The sequence below is a fragment of the Lemur catta genome, chromosome 7, assembly GCF_020740605.2.
Source record: "Lemur catta isolate mLemCat1 chromosome 7, mLemCat1.pri, whole genome shotgun sequence".
Lineage (NCBI taxonomy): Eukaryota > Metazoa > Chordata > Mammalia > Primates > Lemuridae > Lemur > Lemur catta.
This window is the reverse complement of record NC_059134.1, coordinates 15,896,187-15,916,540: the sequence shown is the minus strand read 5'-3', so window position 1 is coordinate 15,916,540 and position 20,354 is coordinate 15,896,187. Positions and strand designations below refer to the sequence as shown.

The window sequence follows — 20,354 nt, the reverse complement described above, 5'->3', positions numbered from 1 at the left end:
ATTGAATGCATGTATGACAAATGAAACCAGTCGGTGAAATTTACAAGGAAGCAGACTTTTAACTTAGCTTTGACTAATAACTAAAAAATTAAATAGGCTATCCTTGAAATTCTCTATCACTAGGAGTGAAACAGGAGCTAAAGAACCATTTTTCAGGGATGTGATAGAGACGAATTTATTCGTTAGATAATGGTTAGGCTGCATAACCTCTGAGATCTCTGTAAACTCAAGATACTCCAGTTCTGTAACTAAATCCAAGGGTCTCTTTACATAGACTTAGGACAAGTGTAAATAAGACTTATGATGTCAGAGAAATCTTCAAGTGGTATGTTTCAATGGCATGTTTATTAAACAATGCTCATGACAGATTTTAACAACAGCAACAAATGTTATTTCACAACACCAAATCTCTCTTCTTAGGAAAAAAATGACAACCACAACAAGGTTCATGAATTTGGATTATTTTTTTGCATTTTCTAGGGGTAAAATCAGTATCCTCACTTGTTTTACTCTGTGTTCTCATTTTGATCATTATCTGTTTTCATTTTCTTTACCTCCTCTCTGGCCTTGTGTCCCCGGAAGGCTGCTTGGATTTTGAGAGCAGCAAACTCCTCTTTTTCCTTCTCTTCCTCAAAAGAGTCCTTCATTGAAAGGAGAAAAAGAGACTTCTTAAATATCCCATATTTTTGATTCCATAAAAATAAATGCATAAATTTAATCAGTTTAGGGATCTGTTGCTTCCTAAGGGAATTTTATATATTGTCACGTTGTATATGTACCAAATCATGAATGCCAACAAAGCAGGCACTTTGTTTTGTCACTCTTTAATATGTCTCTGCAATAAAAGATCATTGCCAACTTTTTCTCCCCAAAATAGCTCCTATTTAACAGTTTCCTGAGCAATAACATTTTTGGGGGGAAAACAAGGAAGAATTCTTGAAGCATGGTAAAAATGTTAAGAAGAATAGTAAATGTGCTGTTTCAAAATAATCATGGTTACATAAGATGGATTAAAATGTTAAATTCTCATTTTCTCAATGATTATTAGCTAATCAAAATCATTCATTTAAAGTGGAGTGTCAAAGAGAAATCCATTTAGTCTAGTAATGTCAGTTTTAACATGGTTGGTTGAACTTTGACATATAGCATCATCTTTTTTTTATATTTAGGTATAATTTACAGATGGTGAAATGCATGAATCTTAAGAGTACAACTGAATAGCTAATTAGCTTTTAATATATCTTTTTAGTTATAAAAACGATATGTACACATTTAAAAAGCTCATATATCACTGGCAGTGAAAACTTTCTCCCCCTTTCCAAATCTTACTCCGAAGAGATAACCATTATTATGGGTTGAGTATCTATATCCTTCCAAATTTTCCTATATGCAAATATATTCATATGGATATATATATATGCCTTTTTATTTTAAACATGAGATCATGCTAATCATAGTGTTCTGCAACTACTTTTACCATGGAACAATATATCTTGGTTCTCTTTTCCTGTTGTTATTCAGTTTATACTTCTACCCATTCCTTTTTTAATGACACCATCACATTCTATTTTACTTATGTACTTTGACTGATTTACTCAATATCCTACCGATGGACCTTTGGGTTGTTCAAGCCCTCCCCACATCTCCCCATTACAAACAATGAGGCAAATCTAGCTCTTAAACTTTTAAATATAAACAGAGTGGTAAAAATTCTCTGAGATGATGCCCTAATGAATTATGCTCAGGTTGGAAATCAATGAAATCCCAACTCAAACTCATGAAAACCTGTGTAAGGGCACCTACGAAAGATATAAGGAAATAACACTCCCTTCCTTCTTCCCTGACCTCCCGTTACATTTGGGTGATATTGATATATTTCTGCAATAACTTGTAAATGTTGTAGGGAAAAGCCATGCCTCACTGGGCAGGAAGTAGCGTATTCCGTGAGGGGATGCCCATTTTGGGTGTCAGTTATTGGGCAACTACCTGGGACATTAAGACATGAAAAGAAACTCAGGAGTTGGGACTTTGACGTTGTAGAGAATGAGTTCTTTCTCACTAGGCCTGGGCTTCATGAGCCTGGATGATGAAGAGTATAGAAAGTGATGTGCTGCATGTTTTTCCATCGTTGTGATACATACTCACTGGGTGCCAGTCAGGTGGGGGGCTGGGGGGTGGGCGGTGGAGGTAAACCCACAACTAATGGAAACAGAGCACACTGTACGGGGGAAGGACACACTTGTAGCCCTGGCTTGGGCGAGGCAAACGCATTTCATGTAACCAAAATGTTTGTACCCCCATAATATCCTGAACTAAAAAAAAAAAGAAAGTGATGTGCCGGTAAATGTTTAGCAACTGGCTCTCCAGGGAAAAAAAAGCCCTGATCTGTAGTGTTTGCCATGGTCTGAATACTCGTGCTGTGTAGCTGATTCCAAGCTATTAACATGACATTGCTGAACATGGGGTTGGGTAGAAATGTGCACAATCATTTCTTGAGAGCTGGCGCTAGCACACCACTGAATATAGGTATCTTTGAGGGTGGACTTCCCTATGTCTGAACTGCATGGATGCAGGGTATCAGGCAGGAAGGCATTTTTGTAGAGGGTCTTACATGGAAAATGAAAAAGCCACATTGTGTAAAGCCATCATATTTGGCTGTATGTAATTTGCTGTGATTTTCTTTTTGTTATCTTTGAAACTTTGCTGTTACATGGTGGTAACAGCATCAATTAGTGAAAATTTCCCAAAGTGGAAGATGAATTTGATGGATCAATGGGGCTGTGAGTTCCATTTGCCCTTCCCATGGGGAGATGTTCCATCCATTGACAATGTCAAAAAATAAAATTTTATTTTTAAGGGAAAAATGAATTTTCCTCTATAAGAGGCACGGCTGAAAATGACCCACCAGTTAGTTTATCACTGATATTAATTATCTAGAAAGCAAAATCACAATTTTAGCAATATAGATAGATAACAGACTGATTTATATTTGGAGTACAGTTTTAAAATTGAGTGATATCTTTCTTCATAGGAATCCAATAGTACATGAAAAATATTACGTACTACGGCGGTGACTGTTGTCTCCCCATCTTTCATAGGTGCCTGAGACTTTTTTTGTTCAGCACATTTCTCAGATGGTTCTTGCTCCTGGAGAGAGAGGAGAAGGCCAATGTTTCCAAAATAGCAAAGTCTTGGATCAAATTGCTTAAAGGTAATTAAATATTACTTTAAGTTATTGAGAAATAGGGGGAATTAAATACTACGTATTTATCTTTTAACAAGGAAAATATGTTGAAACAAGAAGAAATAAATGAAAGCTCTCAAGGGACTATGTGTAAACAAACATGAAAGGCCAAGGAATTGGTGAAAACATTTGATCTTTTGCTTTTGTAATATGTGTAACATTGTTTTATGTTAAAAACAAACCATTGTCTTACACTAAAAGTTGATAAGATGCTGTAATGAATTCTGAAAAAATACAGAGGTACCAATAGTTTCTAAAATAGGAATAAAATAAATATATGCCATTGCATTTCATAATGTGACATCAAGTTGACATTTTAATGAGGTTTTTGGATTAAAAACTAAGTCAAAGAAGTAAGTTTTGCTGTGGATAATGATTTAAACATAAAGAGAGAAACAAGCTCCACCTATTCTGACATAGTTTTTGAAGTCTTCCTCTAAAATAGCATTGCTAATTCACCACCAATAGGAAGAACTTCTTTAACTCATAAAACAGAAATTTAAGGACATAAAAGCTAATCAAATAAAGCCTTTACAATTCAAAAAAAAAAAAAGAAAGAAAGAAAGAAAGAAAAAGAAATACCCTGGAATTGCTATATGATATAAGGATTTAAAATTTTTCAACATTATTTCTTAACTTTCAATAAAATATGAACACAAGTAAAACACCAACACAGGAAATGTAGTAAAATGGAAATAAACAACATGCCCACATCTGCAGGTACAAATGGATGGAACTTCACTTTCGAACTCATGGAATATGTGACAATTACTTTGCCAAGAAATTCCTCGTATCTACTGGAGAACATCATCAAAAGTTGAACTTTGTTAATTCCTTTTTTTTTTTTTTTTTGAGACAGAGTCTCACTCTGTTGCCCAGGCTGGAGCACAATGGCATCATCATAGCTTACTGCAACTTCAAACTACTAGGTTCAAGCGATTCTCCTGCCTCAGCCTCCTGAGTAGCTGGGACTACAGGCATATGCCACTACGTCTGGCTCAGTTTTCTTTTCTTTTTGTAGAGACGGGGGTCTCACTCTTGCTCAGTTTGGTCTCAAACTCCTGGCCTCAAGCAATCCCTCCTCCTCGGCCTCCCAGAGTGCTAGGATCACAGCCATGAGCTACCGTGCCCTGCTGGCCTGTTAATTTAATTCTACTATCTGCTGGTACTTTGTGGCTAATGGTATTATCTCAGTTGTCTAGAGTGGTGTTCTCATATTTTAATGTACCTACAAATTACTGTGGAGATGTTGTTAATATGTAACTTCTGATTTGTAGGCCTGGGATGGGGCCCAAGACTTTGAATTTCTATCAAGTTCCCAGTTGATGCCAATGATGCTGATGCCACACAGCCTTTTTCAACCAGTGTCCCTCATCTGGACCATAGAACACGGAGAATGTTTTCAGTGGCTATTTTCTCAACCTTCCCAAGGATGGTACATAACTAGAACCATTCTAGATACAAAGGCAAGACACTGATTCCTTACATGCAATTAGGGCCTTTGGTTTAGGGCTTAAATTTTTTTAAGGAGCCTTGGTTGAGAAAGGCTGTCTTTGAGAAAGCTGTAAAGGGAAAGATAGGTTCAGTCTCCAAAGAGATTCGTTTTGTAGAGAAAACTCTATATCATTACCATCTTTAATTCTAATCAGTTTTTTGTAACATGTCAATGATAATAAAATAATTGGACCAATAGTGCTTTATTTTATGAAATATTGTTAATTAATTCAACAAGTATTCACTGAATACCTGCTATTGCTAAGCATTGTGATGCTCAATAAAATTAGAAGAATACATGATGGAGTATTTATTCTACAGCTTTCAAGCACCTTCTTCCCGGTGATTATCTTTAAACTAAAGCTAAGTATCTGTACATGATTCAGATACTTTAGAAAAGAATTTCTCTTCAGAAAAAAATAGCGCAATTAAAAAGATTTAATAAGTTATTTGTGATGTAGGAATCCTCATAGGATTCTCACAATTCTGGGAAGGTCCTAACAATCTCTGTGTTGAAGAGAGGGAGAAGAATTAGCCAAATCCAATAGCTTCACAAGACCATACCTTGAATGCATGGTTGTTATAGAAGCAGTCGTCTACCTTAGACCCCCATTCTGCTGGATCAAAGTTGGTTTCTACATGATAAAAATATAATAATTTCAGATGTATTTTGAATTAATCAAAGCAAATATAGAATAGTAACACAAAAATAAGTTTTCTGTTTCAAATTACAGGTTCTTCCATTGACAGTTGAAAATCTTATTGACATTGTACATAACCTAGCACTACAGACATAACCAGTGGCCATTAAATATATGATGATCAATTAAACATTGGATAAGCCCTTGGGGATATTTAGAAAACACTAAAAAACATAATTTCTGCCTTTACAGAATTTATAATAAAATGGGATAGAGAAAAATGCCAATACTTAAATGTAAGTATGGACACTTAAAAACATGTATTAATATTAGTAAACACAGAAAAGTGTACAAAAATAAATGCTAAGTAGTCAGGAAGTTTGGAAAAGTGAAGAATGGGAGACTTTTTTTTAAAAAAAAAAAGCATATTGTATAGACAGTTGACATACAGGAAGAGGTATTTACATTTATGTATTTATTTATTTTTACCATCAACAATAATTAGCAGGTAAGAGGTACTGACATTTAAACAAATTTCTTTTAACTTTTCATAATGAAAAATTTCAAACTTAGAAAGTAGAATAGTGTAACAAACCTCCATGTGCACATTACTGAGATTCAAATTGTCAGTTCATGATTTATCTTATTTTATCTATAACACTTTCTTCTGATTATTTTCAAACCAACCCCAGGCACTCAATTATTTTATCTACAAATACTTATTTCAGTATGTATCTCTAAAATATAAAGACTCTTTTAAAATATAACCACAACACTATTATCCCACCTAAAAATACCAGCAATAATTCCTCAGTATCATTAACTATCCAGTCGACTATCCAACTTCCCTCCATTGTCTAATATATTTATTTATTTATTGTTGGTTCAAATCAGGACCCAAAAAACAGGCACATACAGCTCTTTGTTATGTCTTTTAAATCTCTTTTAATGGAAAACTCCCCAACCCCTCATTTTTTCCTTGCAATTTATTTGTTGATGAAACTGGGTCATTTTTTCCTCTGGTGTTTTCCACAGTTTAGATATTTCTAACTCTATCCCCATGGTGGCTTTTACAAAGTTCCTCTGTCTTTGAATTTCCTGTAGACTGGTAATTAGATCTATAGTTTTGATCTGATTCGGGTTTGATTTTTTTTTTTTAAGCAAGAACACTTGATTGATATTGGTAGTGCTATATAATTCTGTCAGGAGGCTTTTAATATTTGATTGTCTCTCTTTTTATGATTTTTACGGCCCTCGTGATGATCATTGCTTAGATTATTTCTTTAGGAGATATAAATGGTAGTGTTCTTATTTGATAACTACTTTGTTTTCTGGAGTACTCATTAAAGAAAACCTTACCCTCATCAACTATTTGGTTACTCTGAGGTAGAGTTCTTAGAGAGAAGGAAGGTTAAACGTTTGATTCCTCCCCTTTATTTACCAGTTTTCAGAATAATCAGTTGGTTTCCTAAGATTCATTCAAAGTGGCCAATGAGTGTTGTTTTTTAAAAAACCATTATGAACTCACGAATATTTAACAAATTGGATGAATTTTAATCCATTGCATTTATTATTTTTATTGATGGTCTAATTGTTCAAAATTTGGCCAGTGGGAACTTACTCAGGTGCTCAGGTGCTCCTGAGTCCTTTGGAGACAATACTCTTTGATAGCTTCCTTGTTTTCTGGTATGGCAAGATGTTCAGCCTTATCTTGTATATTTCCTTCCCAGTTCATGGAATTAGCTAGTTCTCCTGCAAGGGTAGGGAACCTGTGGCCTAAGGCTTCACATTTCCTTCTTTGTCCTTAAGTGCAGCCTTTTGACTGAATCCAAATTTTACAGAACAAATCGTTTGATTAAAAGAGGTGCAGCAGAGAAAGATGAAGCTTTTCTTGCCTCCAGTGGTGCTTAAAAAAGATCAATCTTGAAATCAGAAGGCTGCAGGTTCCCCACCCCTGGTGGGGGCTAGTTGTGTATTGGTACTGGGTTGGTCATTGTTTAGAGCCCTAAAAAATGTAGGGCTCATTAACTAACTTTGTACATTTTTAAACTTTGCACATTAAAAAATGTACAAAGTTAGAAAATACTTCTTTTATTTTTTAAAGAGAAAATATATCATAAGATCACAGTGATATTTTTCAATTCAAATTTAGAATTACAGGATTTTATTAACTTCTTTCATTTTTATAATTGTATGTCATTTTTCCTACAGTAAAAATCTTATTCCTAAGAACACTAGCATAGTTACTTACTTGCTTTGTCCTATAATACATAAAAAAAATTCAGAATAACCATACGATGATATTAGTAATGACTACTGAAAACAGTTTAAGATTTTTTTATAGTTCATTTTGACTTTAGGATATATGCACCAGGGATGTACAGTCAAATTATTGTGTTTTAAAATCACTTGAAATAATTCCTTTCTGTGTGGTTATGTCACCCAGTCAATACTAGTTAGGCACATTTGTTTCACTTTGGTTTTGAATTTTAGTATTGCTTAACAATTTTTAAATTTAATTTTATGACATTTACTCTTTATCAGTGGTGAGGAAAAAAAAATTTATGACAATGCTAAACATTTATGATTCCAAATTCAAAACACATTCTATCTTGTTCCCTCTACACTGTTCTCTCCTAAAAGTAAATGTTAACTTTTTAAAGATTTAGTCTTCTCTTGAAAATATAAATGAAGTTACGTATTCATATCAACCTCCTTTGTTGGATAAATGGTAGCATACAAAGCACACTTTTTCCCACCTTGCTTTTTTCACTGAATATGTCCTGAAGATCACTCCATAACATCATCTAGAGATTTTCCTCATTTTTTAAACAGCTGTATATTATTCCATTGTGTGGATATACTCTATTCAATCAATCTATTATGGATATTTGGGTTGTTTCCACAGTAACGATGAAACAAGAATTATAGACATGGAACTTCTGTGTCAAAGGTTAAATACATATACAATTTTGGTAGGTATTGCCAAGTTTCCCTCTTTGGAGGTGTAAAATTTTGCACCTCCATCAGCAATGTACATACATGCTTATTTCTCTACAGCTTTGCTTATAGAGTATGTTGGCAAACTTTTGGCTTTTTGCCAATACGATGGAGTGGTGGTAGTTGTTAGCTCAGTGTAGTTTTGACTTGGGCTTCTGTTATTATGGGTTAGTTTGAGTATATTTTCATATGTTAAGGGCTATTTACATTTATCTTTGTGTTAATTGCTCTTATCTCATGCCAATTTTTTCTAAACAGTGTATTAAGTCTATAATACACTGTTTTTGCAAGCTGTTTATTTAATAGGTTTATTAACCCATTGGGGTATGAATTGCAATTTTTTTGTTTGTCATTTGTAGTTTCATTTTTCTTATGGTGCTTTTTGTCATGTAAAAGTTTACTTTTATGCTGTCAGTTTTATCAATCTTTTCTCTAATTCCTTCTGGATTTTTGAAGCAATTCAAGCAACTTAGCTAGCAAAGCTTCTTCTCTTGTAGAGAAATTCATTCATATTTTCTTCTAGTATTTGTATGGTTTCTTTTTTTTGATATTTAAAAAACTGACCAACTTGGAATTTATCCTGGTGTATGATATAAGAAATTGATCCAATTTTATCTTTTTCCATCTTTTTCCCAACATCACTTAGTAATAACTCCACTAGTAATCACCTATAAGGAATGCTGGAAAAGGAAATTCTTGCATGGTATGAGAGACGGGGCTAGAAATTCATGATTTTTTTTTGCCTTTTTGGAGAGACTGAATTATGATACTTGTATCAGTTGGATAATTCACCTTTGGTTGACATGGATAGAAGTGGGTGTGGTGCTTAATTTTTTTTCAAATGGTTTTATCCATTGTTTATAAGTTAGAGAGCTAGTATCCTGAGACCATTAATCTGAATCATCATTTGCTTTAATTACTATGATCTGGTAACAATGACTCATGTGTTTTTATAACGGATATTTCTGAGTTCTAAAATTAAATAAATGACTAAAGACTTTTTACTGCATGAATTTGTAAGATTAATGTTATAATAACAAATTAAAGTAATATTCATTACAATTCACCTCTTTTTCCAAAAGATTTCTCTTAATAACTTCCCCCCCCAAATATAGTTTGTCAAATGAGTGGAAAACATTTCAAGTTTCAGATTACATAACAAATATTCACACTGACCGTGTATGGAAAAGACCAGCAACATTCAGGAAACTGGGCAGGGCAAAAAAGGTGAAGGGTTGGAGCTATGCAGTGGGTGGGGGAGCTGTTTGAATTTAAGTCCTGTGCTAGGTTTTCTTCCTCTGTAAAATGCTTTACAATGGAATGTTTGTTTGCTTGTGGCTATTTCTACTCATCTTTGTCACTCTGTTGGAAAACTGTAATCAAAAGTAATGATGACAACAATTTGTACAAAATGGTTGTCCTAGTCAAGAATAGGTTTTTATTATTTATTTATTTTTAAAGGAAGGAGTCTTGCTATGTTGCCCAGGCTGGAGTGCAGTGGCTATTCACAGGTATGATCATAGCTCACTATAGCCTCCAACTCCTGGGCTTAAGCAATCCTCCTGCCTCACCCTCCGGAGTAGCTGGGACTACAGGAGCCCACTGTGCCCAGCTAAGAATAGGTTTTTAGCACAAATTTATAGCTGTAATAATTTCCATTTTGATCACTGGGGTCAGGTCCTGATAGTTATGAACCTTCAAAGCTAGAGATCTGGACATTTCATTTATGGGAGTATAGGAACTTTGCTTTGGCTCTCAACCAAAGAGTTACCATTAGCGTGGATCTTAGTCTCTGTGCAGGATGGGACTTTGAGAGTATAAAGAATATAAATTACTCTCCCAAGCTGGCACTCTACTTTTCAAAGCAGTTTGTCTCTGTGCCTTTATTCCAGAACAGTTTCACATATCCCAGTGAATACCAATTTATTTAATCTAAGGAGTGTAGAATTCTTTTTTATAATGCTTATAATACTTTCAAACAAGAAAAATCAAAATGTAAAGGAAACTGCAAACTCTCCTTTCAGGAAGAATAGACAGTCAACTGCCTGGGATGCATAGGAACTGCCTGCTGGAAAGTGGAGGGGGTAGAATGTATGATCTTTTGCAGTACACTTCTACCTTGTATGTCCATGAGGATAATGAAGAAGGCCTGGGTGAAAAATGTGAAACTTATTTAAGAGAACCTATCAAAGAGGTGCATATGGTTTCAAAAACCAAGAACTGTTATTTGAAGTTACCTGCCTCATAAAGGCTTTCTGCACAATGAAGATGGTCTTAAGCAAGTTTTACAATTACCAAATGTTTAGTCTCTTATTTAAAAAAATGCCTATTTTTACAAAGCTTACTCTCTCTTTCCTCTAGAAGGTTCTCAAAATATGCTGCTGCAAAAGCTGGTATATTATCTGGTTGCTCCCTCAGAATCTCGCGTGTCAGCCCTTCAAGAAGATTCCCAAATCCTTGCGGAATTCGGTACTGGGTGTTGGAGAATGGAATCGACATCTCCTTGGGAAGAACTGCCTATGGTACCTAGAGAGTCATCAAAGAGTACTGTCTTTAAATTTGTCTGATTTTACTTATATGATCACAACTATGACAAAGAATTATTTCAGCGACCCAAATTTTCTGAACTTCAATTCTTTTTTTCCCAACACGACCTAAGTATATCAATTTCTCCCAAAAAGTTTTGAATTCTCTGTTATGAATTAGGATATTACATATAGAGACCCATTCAATAAAAATTACAAAAAATTACAATTTTTCAATATGATACTAAGTGCTTTTTCTGTTCCTCTTTCTGTCCTTAAAAATGTAATTTTTGCTATCTCGCAGGAATTTAGAGCAAATAATTGTTAAAGAGCTAGTTTAATTGAATTCATTACCAATTGCTGAGAAAACCCTGTTTAATGTCTAAAATTTAAAAATATTTTAAAAAGTAGAAATTAGTCCTGGTTCTGGAAATCACTCTAACTTGTTGAACGGAGAAGTTTCAAACTTAATCTTTCTCTTAGCCACCACTTCTGAAGCATGACCCATAATGCCTCCAATAGGGTACTCTGGAATAGGGTTGCTGCCGGGGTGGGCCATGATTTTGAAACCCCAGCCTCTAGAGTTTTGGGATTCTTGTATTTTCTCCTTTTGTCTTGATCAGGACTTCTCTTCCTGTCCTGGGATACAACGGCTAGATTAAGGGTAGCTGCCAAACAGAGGATTGGACTACTGAGTATGAAAAGTATCCTTAGGGACTTGGCCCATTTCTGACAGTGTCAATGTATAATAAATGTGGAGGCCATAGTAGGGTCCAGGCTGGGGGAATTAGGCTTTTTAATGAGGCCCAATTTGTGGAGTGTTTTCTCTCTTTTTCTTTCTTTCTTTCCTTTCTCCCCCATAACCCCAGATAGGGGTCTCGCTATGTTGCCCAGGCTGGTTTTGAACTCCTGGCCTCAAGCGATCCTCCTGCCTTAGCCTCCCAACTAGCTGGGGCAACAGGTGCGTGCCACTGCGTCCGGCTCCTCTTTCTCTTTTTTGAGGACTCAGGAGATGGGGTACTGACTCAGCCTAGGGTTCTGAAAGAACTGGTGAGGCCCTGAAGCAATCTGGGGAGGGGAGGGCGGACAGAGGCGGAAGGCAGGTCTAGTCGGGGCGAGACGTCGAGGACCTGGGATTTCGGACTCCCGCAGAATGGGCTGTCCCGGCTCCCAATCTGCCCCAGGGTTCCTAGGGTGTGGCCAGGATGCTGAGAGAACACGAGAGACGAAGGGAAAGGGCGAGATCTGGGTGTTGGAGAGGAAGTGGGGGAAGCCGCCTCACCTCTTCTTTCTCTCCGAGCTGGGGCCGATGGTTCCGGTTGTTTTTCTCGTTGCTAGGTAACCGGTTTTTTTTAAACTACGGCGGCCGAGAAGGCAAGGGGAGCTGTCCCACGGGGCGGCCTCGGGCGGTTTGGAGGGCGGGAGGTCCTGGACAGGGCGGAGTCGGCCGCCCGGGCCCCACCCCGGCCGCGTGCGCCCCGCATGGCTCCGCCCCCGCGGGAGGCCACTGTGCGAGTCCCGCGGTGGCGCGGATCCTCGCAGACATGGTTGCGCCGGGACCTGCCCTTGCGCTGGTTCTGCCATTAATCCTGTGCGCCGACAGAAGTGCAGGTGAGGCGGCCCGGCTTGCCGGACCCCTGCCCTTCGGCTGTGCGGACTCCGAGATCCCGCGGCCCCTGCGGGATACCCACCCTGGGCTCCCTCTCAAGGTCGGAGGAGAAACCCGGGCCAGGCGTCTGCTTGTCCGACCCAGGCCTGGCCTGCAAGTGTCGGCTGGGCTGGAGCCCCGGGGCCTGTCTGCTTCCTCCACTCCCACGCGCCGCCCTGTTAAGGTGTCGCGAGTGGGGCAGAGAGGAAGTTCGGTTTATCTGAGTGGGAAGGTCCAAATGTACCCAAACCGAGGCCTTCAGGGTCTTAGATAACTACAGGGGAACTCCGAGGGAAGGGGGCGAAGCTAGTTAGATAATATTTGGAAACAGGTGACTGAGTCATCCAAAACATTTCAGCGCTGCCCCCTCAGTGGTGCCTTTGGGGAGGGTTTGTTTCAGGCTGGGTTCCTTGGGGGAATTAAATTTTACTAGTTTAAGTGGTTATTAGGGCTAAGAAATACAACCCCCTCACTAGCTCAGAATATTTAAGGCTCAGCTTTCATTTCTGGTGCAGCTTACAGATATTGGTGGTGAGAGCATATGCGTGGCACTGGGGAGGAGGGTGACCGCATTGGTTATTATGTAGGCCAGATGCTCTCATTTGAATACCCTAGGCTGGATGGGTCATAGATTGGAGAAACCAGAGATGGAATCTGTCTGCTATTGCAAAATAAAGTGATAATGTTAGGCTTTTTACTTCTTCAAACCACTCAGAGTGGACCCCAAAGGTCCCTGTTAAGAAATGAAAGTTGAGGTGGGAGAAATGCGTGCAGAAAAAATGGCTGCTGCTGTACCTGAGAACCCCCAGCGTACGCAGATGCAGACAAATTGCAGCCCATAAATGCTTTCGCAGAGTTTAACAAAAGCACAAACAGGTAGCTCTCTGTATGTTTCTTGACTTTTATTCCCACTCAGCGACCTCTGAGATCCATCAACTGAAGTGGGGAGAAGGTATTTTATTAGTTTTTCTGTTAAAGGCTGTTTATTTTAGTGTCAATATTTTATCTCTTCCTTTGGGTCATACGGTTACATCATCTTCACTAACATTGACTACATTTTTCATTCATTAGTGCTCCAAATTTTCCTTCCTTGTTACTTAGTCGCATATCCTGACATCCTTCCTTTAAATCATTCCTCTGTGCCTATGTTTATCATGTAATACCGGAGATGTAAAAAATATGTAACAATAAAACTATAAAGTAAACACCCGTGAGCACACCACCCAACTCGAGAACTAGAACATTGCTAGTTTTATTGAGACTGCCAATGTGCCCCAACCAGTTCTCCACTAGAGGTAACCACTGTTCCGATTTTGTTAGTCTACTTTTAAAGATGGTCCCGTCCCCACAACACTAATAATTCTTATTTTTCTACTCCAACACCTAAATGAAGGAAAAAAACTGAAGACCTAAAGAAAAAATTCGTATGTTAAATGTATGTGTCTTGTGTTTGGCCCAAACAATTACCAGTCTCACTTTCTTTCTCTTTTTTTTCGTCCATTGCTCACTTCCTCAGCTTGGAATTTGAGCTTTATGAGGGCAAGGAATTTGATTTTTTCTTTGATTTACCACCACAATCTAACTGTGGCAAACTTGTGAAAGTTACAAGAACTTGGGAATCTTGGGACTTGGTTTCTAGTGCTGTCATAAACTACCTATATGAGGTAAGGCCAAAGAAGCTTAATGCCTGGGGTTTGTTTAGCACAGAGCCTACTCCAGTAGAATGTAAGCTCCCTGCTGGCAAGGAATTTTGCTGTTGTTGTTATTTTTATTTTGTATTTTTTGGTCTTTTTTTTCATTGTTATATCTCCAATGCTTAAAATAATGCCCGGCACATAGTAGGCATCGATAGGTAAGTATTTTTGAATTAACGAATATGCAAGCTATTTTTAAAAATTTCTTAATTGGATCTCAGTCTGTTGATCAGCAATGTGATTATTCCTCTTGCTCAGTAAGTAACATGCTTATACTTTGATTATAAAGATCCTTTCTACCTCTAAAATTCTTTACTCAGCGTGGAGTCTTGCACAATGAGGTTCCCTAAGCGCGTGTTGGTGAAAACAGGCTGACTTGAAAAGGTTCCCCCCCAGCCTGTGGGCTACTGGCTGCACACACAGATAGGCAAGTTACAGCTTGTGACTCCATTCCTCTCTCTCTACTTAGCTCTTATTTATGCCTGTGGTGTTCGTTTTTTTTTTGTTCCATATGAAGCACCTACCCAAGACAAGGCCCTCCCACACATGTGTCTTCCCTTTCCCCCCAGCAGGCTCCCAACCTGCTTATGCAATTCTGGGTTGTTGTAATCTTTTCTTAGAGCATTTTGCTCATGGCAGCTGTGCATCTCCAGCCCAGTAGACCTTCTGGGTGATGTTTGATTGTCATGTAGGTTTCTTGATCAAACTAGCTCATGAGACAGAGCTGAGGATTTTTAAGGCCTGGGCTGTTATTCTAAGAGCCGGATAAATAGGTCAGGGAGCTTGTGTAGGAGACTCTATTAGCTGTACTGCCCTGTTAAGTATAGCCTAAGGGCCATCATCATTTGTAGCGTCCAGGGAGGAAAATGTCAGTCTTGTTAATTCTGATTCTCTTTCCTGCCTATCAGTTTTGTTTAAAACCCTTTAAAATTAAAAAAAAAATTTGTTAATTATTTTCTTTTAGGGATTTCTTTGGTCTATTTTGTTCAGACAAATTGAGATATAACTTAAGTTTTATTTTTTTCCTTGTTAAGTCTTGATGAGGAACTCTGAGATAATTTGGATCGATGTTTGTTATTAATAAAATACTTCCATATAGGCTGGATGTTAAAAATAGGAATGATCTCGTTAAAGTGAGTTCTTATTCAGTCTTGTTAGTGACTCTAGAATAGAATTCAGTTTCAAGTGTGCTTCCTCTTGTTCTTTTGGTATAATTTAGCTTGTGAAAAGGGTAAAATTGTGACAGAAGACTTTTGTTTAGGCATGTTGACCTTCTCTCTCTCACCTTACTTTTGTGTTTTGATTTATCTGAATTTACCTGAGAAAGAAGCAGACTCGTCACAGATTTTCATACATGCTTATTTAGAGTTTTCAGTGCAGTACACTGGGTTGTCAAAAAACCAAAATAAGGGGAATCATTTGAAAGAAATTGACACTGGTAGTGTAGGGAGGGGAGATTAGGAGGGGGTAAGATTAGAGAAGGCTGTGTTGGAGAGAGGCATGCTGCTTTATTCCCAGTCATTAGGAGTGGGCGTGGTAATGGAAAGGAGGGTAAGGAAGTGGTTTATTTTTTCTCAAAAACACCATCTGTGGGGTGCATGAAAGGAGAATTTTGGTGATTTATGGGGAGAGAGCTCAATGTTAGGGCCAAGCCTGAGAGCAAAGGAAGGTCTAGAGCTCTGAAGGGGAGGAGAGGAGGCTTGTGGTACATTGGTTCCCCTGGGTGCCTTGAGTTTTTCTTACTGTTGGAAACTGTTCTTGTTATGTTGCTTACCTAATTAGAGGAATAAGACGGCGTCGTAGAAGATTAAAAGGACTGAGCATATTCAGATTCTCCTGTCTAAAGACTAAATGGTCCTTGCTGCTTCACTCGATCCAGTTGGTGCAGAATCTCCCTGGTGATGCTTCTCTCAGTGTTTGCTCAATTTTTTAGGTGCTGGTTTTCGCTTTGCTTCATACATTGATAATTACATGGTGCTGCAGAAGGAGCCTGCCGGGGCAGTGATATGGGGCTTTGGTATGCCTGGAGCCACAGTGACAGTGACCCTGTGCCAAGGTCAGGAAGCCATCATGAAGAAAGTGACCACTGTGAAAGGTAAGGCAGCCCATCCTCTGCTCAGCTATTGTCTTCTTCTGCCACCTGCTGGATTATCCGAAAATGAATGCTTATGCTCCAGCTCAGGCTAGCCATCCATCCATCCATCCATCTGAATTATTTGAGTATTTACCATGTGTTGGGTACCGAAGATACAAAGAAAATTAAGACTGAGTCAAAGTCCTATTCTCAAGGAGCTCATGCAATAATAGGAATAGACACCAAGTCATATAGCGCAGTGTGATGAATGCTGTGATGAAGGTGTATATGGGGTGTCAGGGGGTGCCGAAGAGAAACAGACTAACTCAGACTGTGACAGATGGTGGCATTTGAGCTTAATCATATATAAAGGAGAGGTTGTATGGAGGGGTGGTTAAAACTAGGTTCTGCAATTCACTGCCTGGATTTAGGTCCTGACTCTGTCACTTAATGGCTGAGTAGCCTTAGACATGTTATTTAACATCTGTATGTCACACTTTATTTGTAAAATGGAGATAGTCATAATACTTACAAGAATAGTGTGAGGATTAAATGAATTAACACTTGAAAAGTACTTGGAACAGTGCCTGACATGCAATAAGTACTAAGTTTTAGCAGTCATTAGTGTCACTGCTATTATTATTATGCAGTCAGTCACTCAAATATCTACTGAGTGCCTACTGTGTGCCAGTTATTGTGCTAGGTACTGGCACTGAGAAAAACAGATGTGGCCTCTCCCTTAATGAAACTTGTAGCTGAGGGGAGGAGATAGAAAAATAATAAGCAATTACAGTTGGGTGTGATAAGTGCCACAGTGAGGAAGGACATGGCATTATGGGAATGTTTTGTAGGGAGGAGGGATAATTATCTTAGTCTGAGGCTCATCTTGACAGGTGAATAGGGCAGACCAGTAGAGGGGATAGCCTGGCCAAAGGCATGGAGGCATGAGTGTGTATAGGTCATTGGAGAAATGCCAGGAAGGTTGGTGGTCTCAGGTACATGACTGGTGGCAGATGACAGGAGGTAGGTTGGAAAGGTAGGGAGGCTTGTTTGTCATTGCTAAGGAGTGTGTACTTTATTCTGGACTGATAGATTTTAAATAGCAAAATAACATCAGGTTGGTATTTTAGAAAGCTCACTCTGGTAGCACTGTGGAAGGTGGACGGAGATCAGTAAGACGGAGGTGGGAGAACCTGCTAGCAGGCTACTGTGTTATCGAGAGAGTAGATGGTGAGGGCGTGACCCAAGAGAGTGGCTGTGAGGATTCAAGAAGGCAAGAATTAGCAGTTTTTATGAGCAGGGAGACCTTACAAAGGAGTCTCTGTCCAGAAGACATAAAGATGTAGAAGACTGCATGGAGGAGGCAAAGCTAGAAGTTATGGGGTGCAGGAAGTCACGCTCAGGGCTGGGTCTTAGAGGTAGCTGTATAGCTATGGAATGTGGGAGTGAGAATGAGACAGGTAAGGAGGCTACTCTGGGGTGGTGGTGGAATTAATGCACGAGTTGGTGGTTTGAACAATGGGTAGCATATATAGTGGCAGGGAAGCTTGTGGGAATTGTACTGGCTTCCGAAAACAAGGATTGCCTGGTTAGTTTTACCAGTATGCAGAACTGATGATCTAACCCAGAATGATCTGGGCCTTGGTACAGTTTCTTCATTATTCACTTCCATTCAGCAAACATTTTTAAATACTATGTGCCAGGCATAGGTGCAAGGTAAGTGCTTCTAATTCTTGGATTTTAAGACTTTTTAAGGTAAGAATATTGTTGATGAAACAAAAAGAACTGAAAGGGATGCTTAAGTTGATTGAGGCATGGTTCTCTGTTGGATCTAAAGGCTGCCAGTGACTTGCAGGATGTATTGAAGTGAAGAATTCAGGGGACCAGCAGTGCTTTCTGTTTGTGCTGTGTCCTTGTTAGAAATGAGAAGCATCATGTACAATTAGTGACACTATCAGCAAATGACACTGGGGTAGAAATCCAAAGAACTGCTGTGATTTAAAAGTAAGAAACGGATTTCCTTGGTGCTAATAATTAACAGTATCAATAAATATTTAGGAGTCAGAGACTACCTAGTACTGAAGAGAGAGATACAGAAAACATGCAATATTATATAGCATTTCAGTTTTTAAAAAAGTTCTTATGCATCATTTTTAGAGTTTTTACCCCTTCATTCCTGTTTCAGAACTAATATTTGAGGTAGGCAGTCATGAGGCAGGAGGGTAGGTGGAATAAAAGGGAATAATTAGAAGATGAGCCTCCCTTTTCCTTTATGGTGATTGTGAACTTGATCAGTTATCTTGAGTTCAATTTTATAAACATTGATCAAGGGCTTACTATGTATAAAACACTGAGCCAGAAACCCTACAGTAACACAAAGCAGAATACACATAGTTCCCATCTTTTAGGAACTGACTCTCTCATTCCACCCTTTCACATTTAGTAGTTTAGACTCAAGTAATATTCCAGCTGCTTCACTGCAAAGTGCTGTATCATTTGGAGTTAAAATAACCAATGGCAACTTAAAGAAATCAAGTGATTCATAGACTGTTGATAATTTCACAGGAAAAGGGGTTGATGTTATTGGTGATGGTGGGGGGTGGTGGATCTAGTTATCAGATTTCCCACATTTGCTTAGTAGAGAAGGAAGGTATTTGAGTTTACAGAGATCTACAAACCTGCTTCAGTGGGCATCTTGCTCTGTCCTGCCTATGAGGCAAAATAGATGTAGTGTTTTTTGGAATCAAGGAGGTAGACATGTAAGAAATTTCACAGGGCAGAAAAGAAAATATCTCTCAAAAGACATACTGCGGGGGATGTTGGAAGGTGGATTTCTATTTTAGATTTTGACAAGGACTCTTGAGACTTTCAACCAGACTACCTCAATTTGCCACTTTGTCTACCTCTGGTAATATTTAACTTATTACCTATAAGTATCTCCCAGGTATCCAGAACAAAGTGGGATTTAACAACATAAAGGTTTTTGTCCAGCAGACTGACACTTAAGCATTGGGAAAATTAAAACCTGAGAGATAATTGGGACCATGGTCAGGTACTGGATCAGTTCAAACCATGTCATCAAATGATGCATGATGATTTCTTCAGACACAAGGAATAAAATCAGGGAAAAAAGGGCATATCCTCCCACTATGACATCAATGGTAGGGCTATGTATATGTAGGTGATAAAATGAGAGTGTGTTTGCTTGTATTTGTCATCATGATTGAGGTAAATACATACATTTTCTCTAACTTAAAAAAATGCAAAAATCCTGAAACCCTCCCCACCTCTGTCTGTGATGTTAGCATGCATACTAGTTTTCTATGCTATATAATAAATTACCACAAACTTAGGTGCTTAAAACAACGTATTTTTACTATTTCACAATTTCTGTAGGTCTGAAGTCTGGCCATGGGTTAGCTGGGTTCTCTGCTCAGGGTCTCACAAGGCTGAAATCAAGGTGTAGGCCAGGCTGTGTTCTCATCTGGAGGCACAAGTAGGGCGTTACCTGCTTCCATGCTCCCTTAGGTTGCTGGCAAAATTCATTTCCTTGAGGCATAGAATTCATGGCAGCATCTCTGCTTCTGTAGATCTCTGACCTCTAGACTCTCTTATAAAGGGCTTACTTTAGTAGGCAGGCCCACCCAGGACAATCTTCCTTTTTATTAACTTAAAAGTCAACTGATTAGGGACTATAATCATATCTGCAAAATCCTTTCATATTTTCCACATAACAGAATCTAATCAATAATCTAATCATGAGAGTGACATCTCATCCCCTTTGCCATTTTGTTGGGAGCAAATCACAGAGTTTTCTTGCACTTCAGGGGAGGGGATTAAACAATGGTGTGACTTTGGGATGTCACCCTGGGATGTGTCTGCCACAGCATGCTAGAATTTATGTCACTTGTATGAGCAGTTTTATTGAAAGAAAAGTACTTAAGCTGTTTTTTTTTTCTTGCATTCATATTTGGTGGTGGGGGTGAACTTCAGATTACGGAATAAATGTAGGTCAGGAAGGAGCAGTTTAGGTA

General features: G+C 38.4%; 2 protein-coding genes across 2 annotated transcripts in view; one reads left to right on the top strand and one right to left on the bottom strand.

The window, feature by feature from the left end:
• Positions 1-326: 326 nt before the first annotated feature.
• SPA17 (sperm autoantigenic protein 17) lies at positions 327-12,274 on the bottom strand. The gene is made up of 5 exons (XM_045555709.1): positions 12,187-12,274; positions 10,725-10,905; positions 5,303-5,373; positions 3,064-3,147; positions 327-641 (listed from the first exon to the last, which is right to left on the bottom strand). The coding sequence occupies exons 2-5, from the start codon at positions 10,876-10,878 to the stop codon at positions 507-509; spliced, it is 444 nt and encodes a 147-aa protein (XP_045411665.1). The 5' UTR covers positions 10,879-10,905; positions 12,187-12,274; the 3' UTR covers positions 327-506.
• Positions 12,275-12,407: 133 nt separating this feature from the next.
• The window catches only part of SIAE (sialic acid acetylesterase), a 34,604-nt gene continuing 26,657 nt past the window's right edge, over positions 12,408-20,354 (top strand). Inside the window, exons 1-2 of the mRNA XM_045555705.1 lie at positions 12,408-12,515; positions 16,180-16,341. Coding sequence (XP_045411661.1) covers positions 12,449-12,515; positions 16,180-16,341 — 229 coding nt within the window. The 5' untranslated portion in view covers positions 12,408-12,448. The remainder of the gene's footprint in view (positions 12,516-16,179; positions 16,342-20,354) is intronic.

What these genes read in the sequence shown, in the direction of transcription:
- SPA17 (XM_045555709.1), bottom strand. Translation starts at nt 10,878, where the DNA reads ATGTCGATTCCATTCTCCAACACCCAGTACCGAATTCCGCAAGGATTT. An exon ending in ATAACAACCATGCATTCAAG is followed by an intron (nt 3,148 to 5,302) that starts GTATGGTCTTGT and finishes CTCTCTCTCCAG; the next exon opens with GAGCAAGAACCATCTGAGAA. An exon ending in AGACAACAGTCACCGCCGTA is followed by an intron (nt 642 to 3,063) that starts GTACGTAATATT and finishes CTTTCAATGAAG; the next exon opens with GACTCTTTTGAGGAAGAGAA.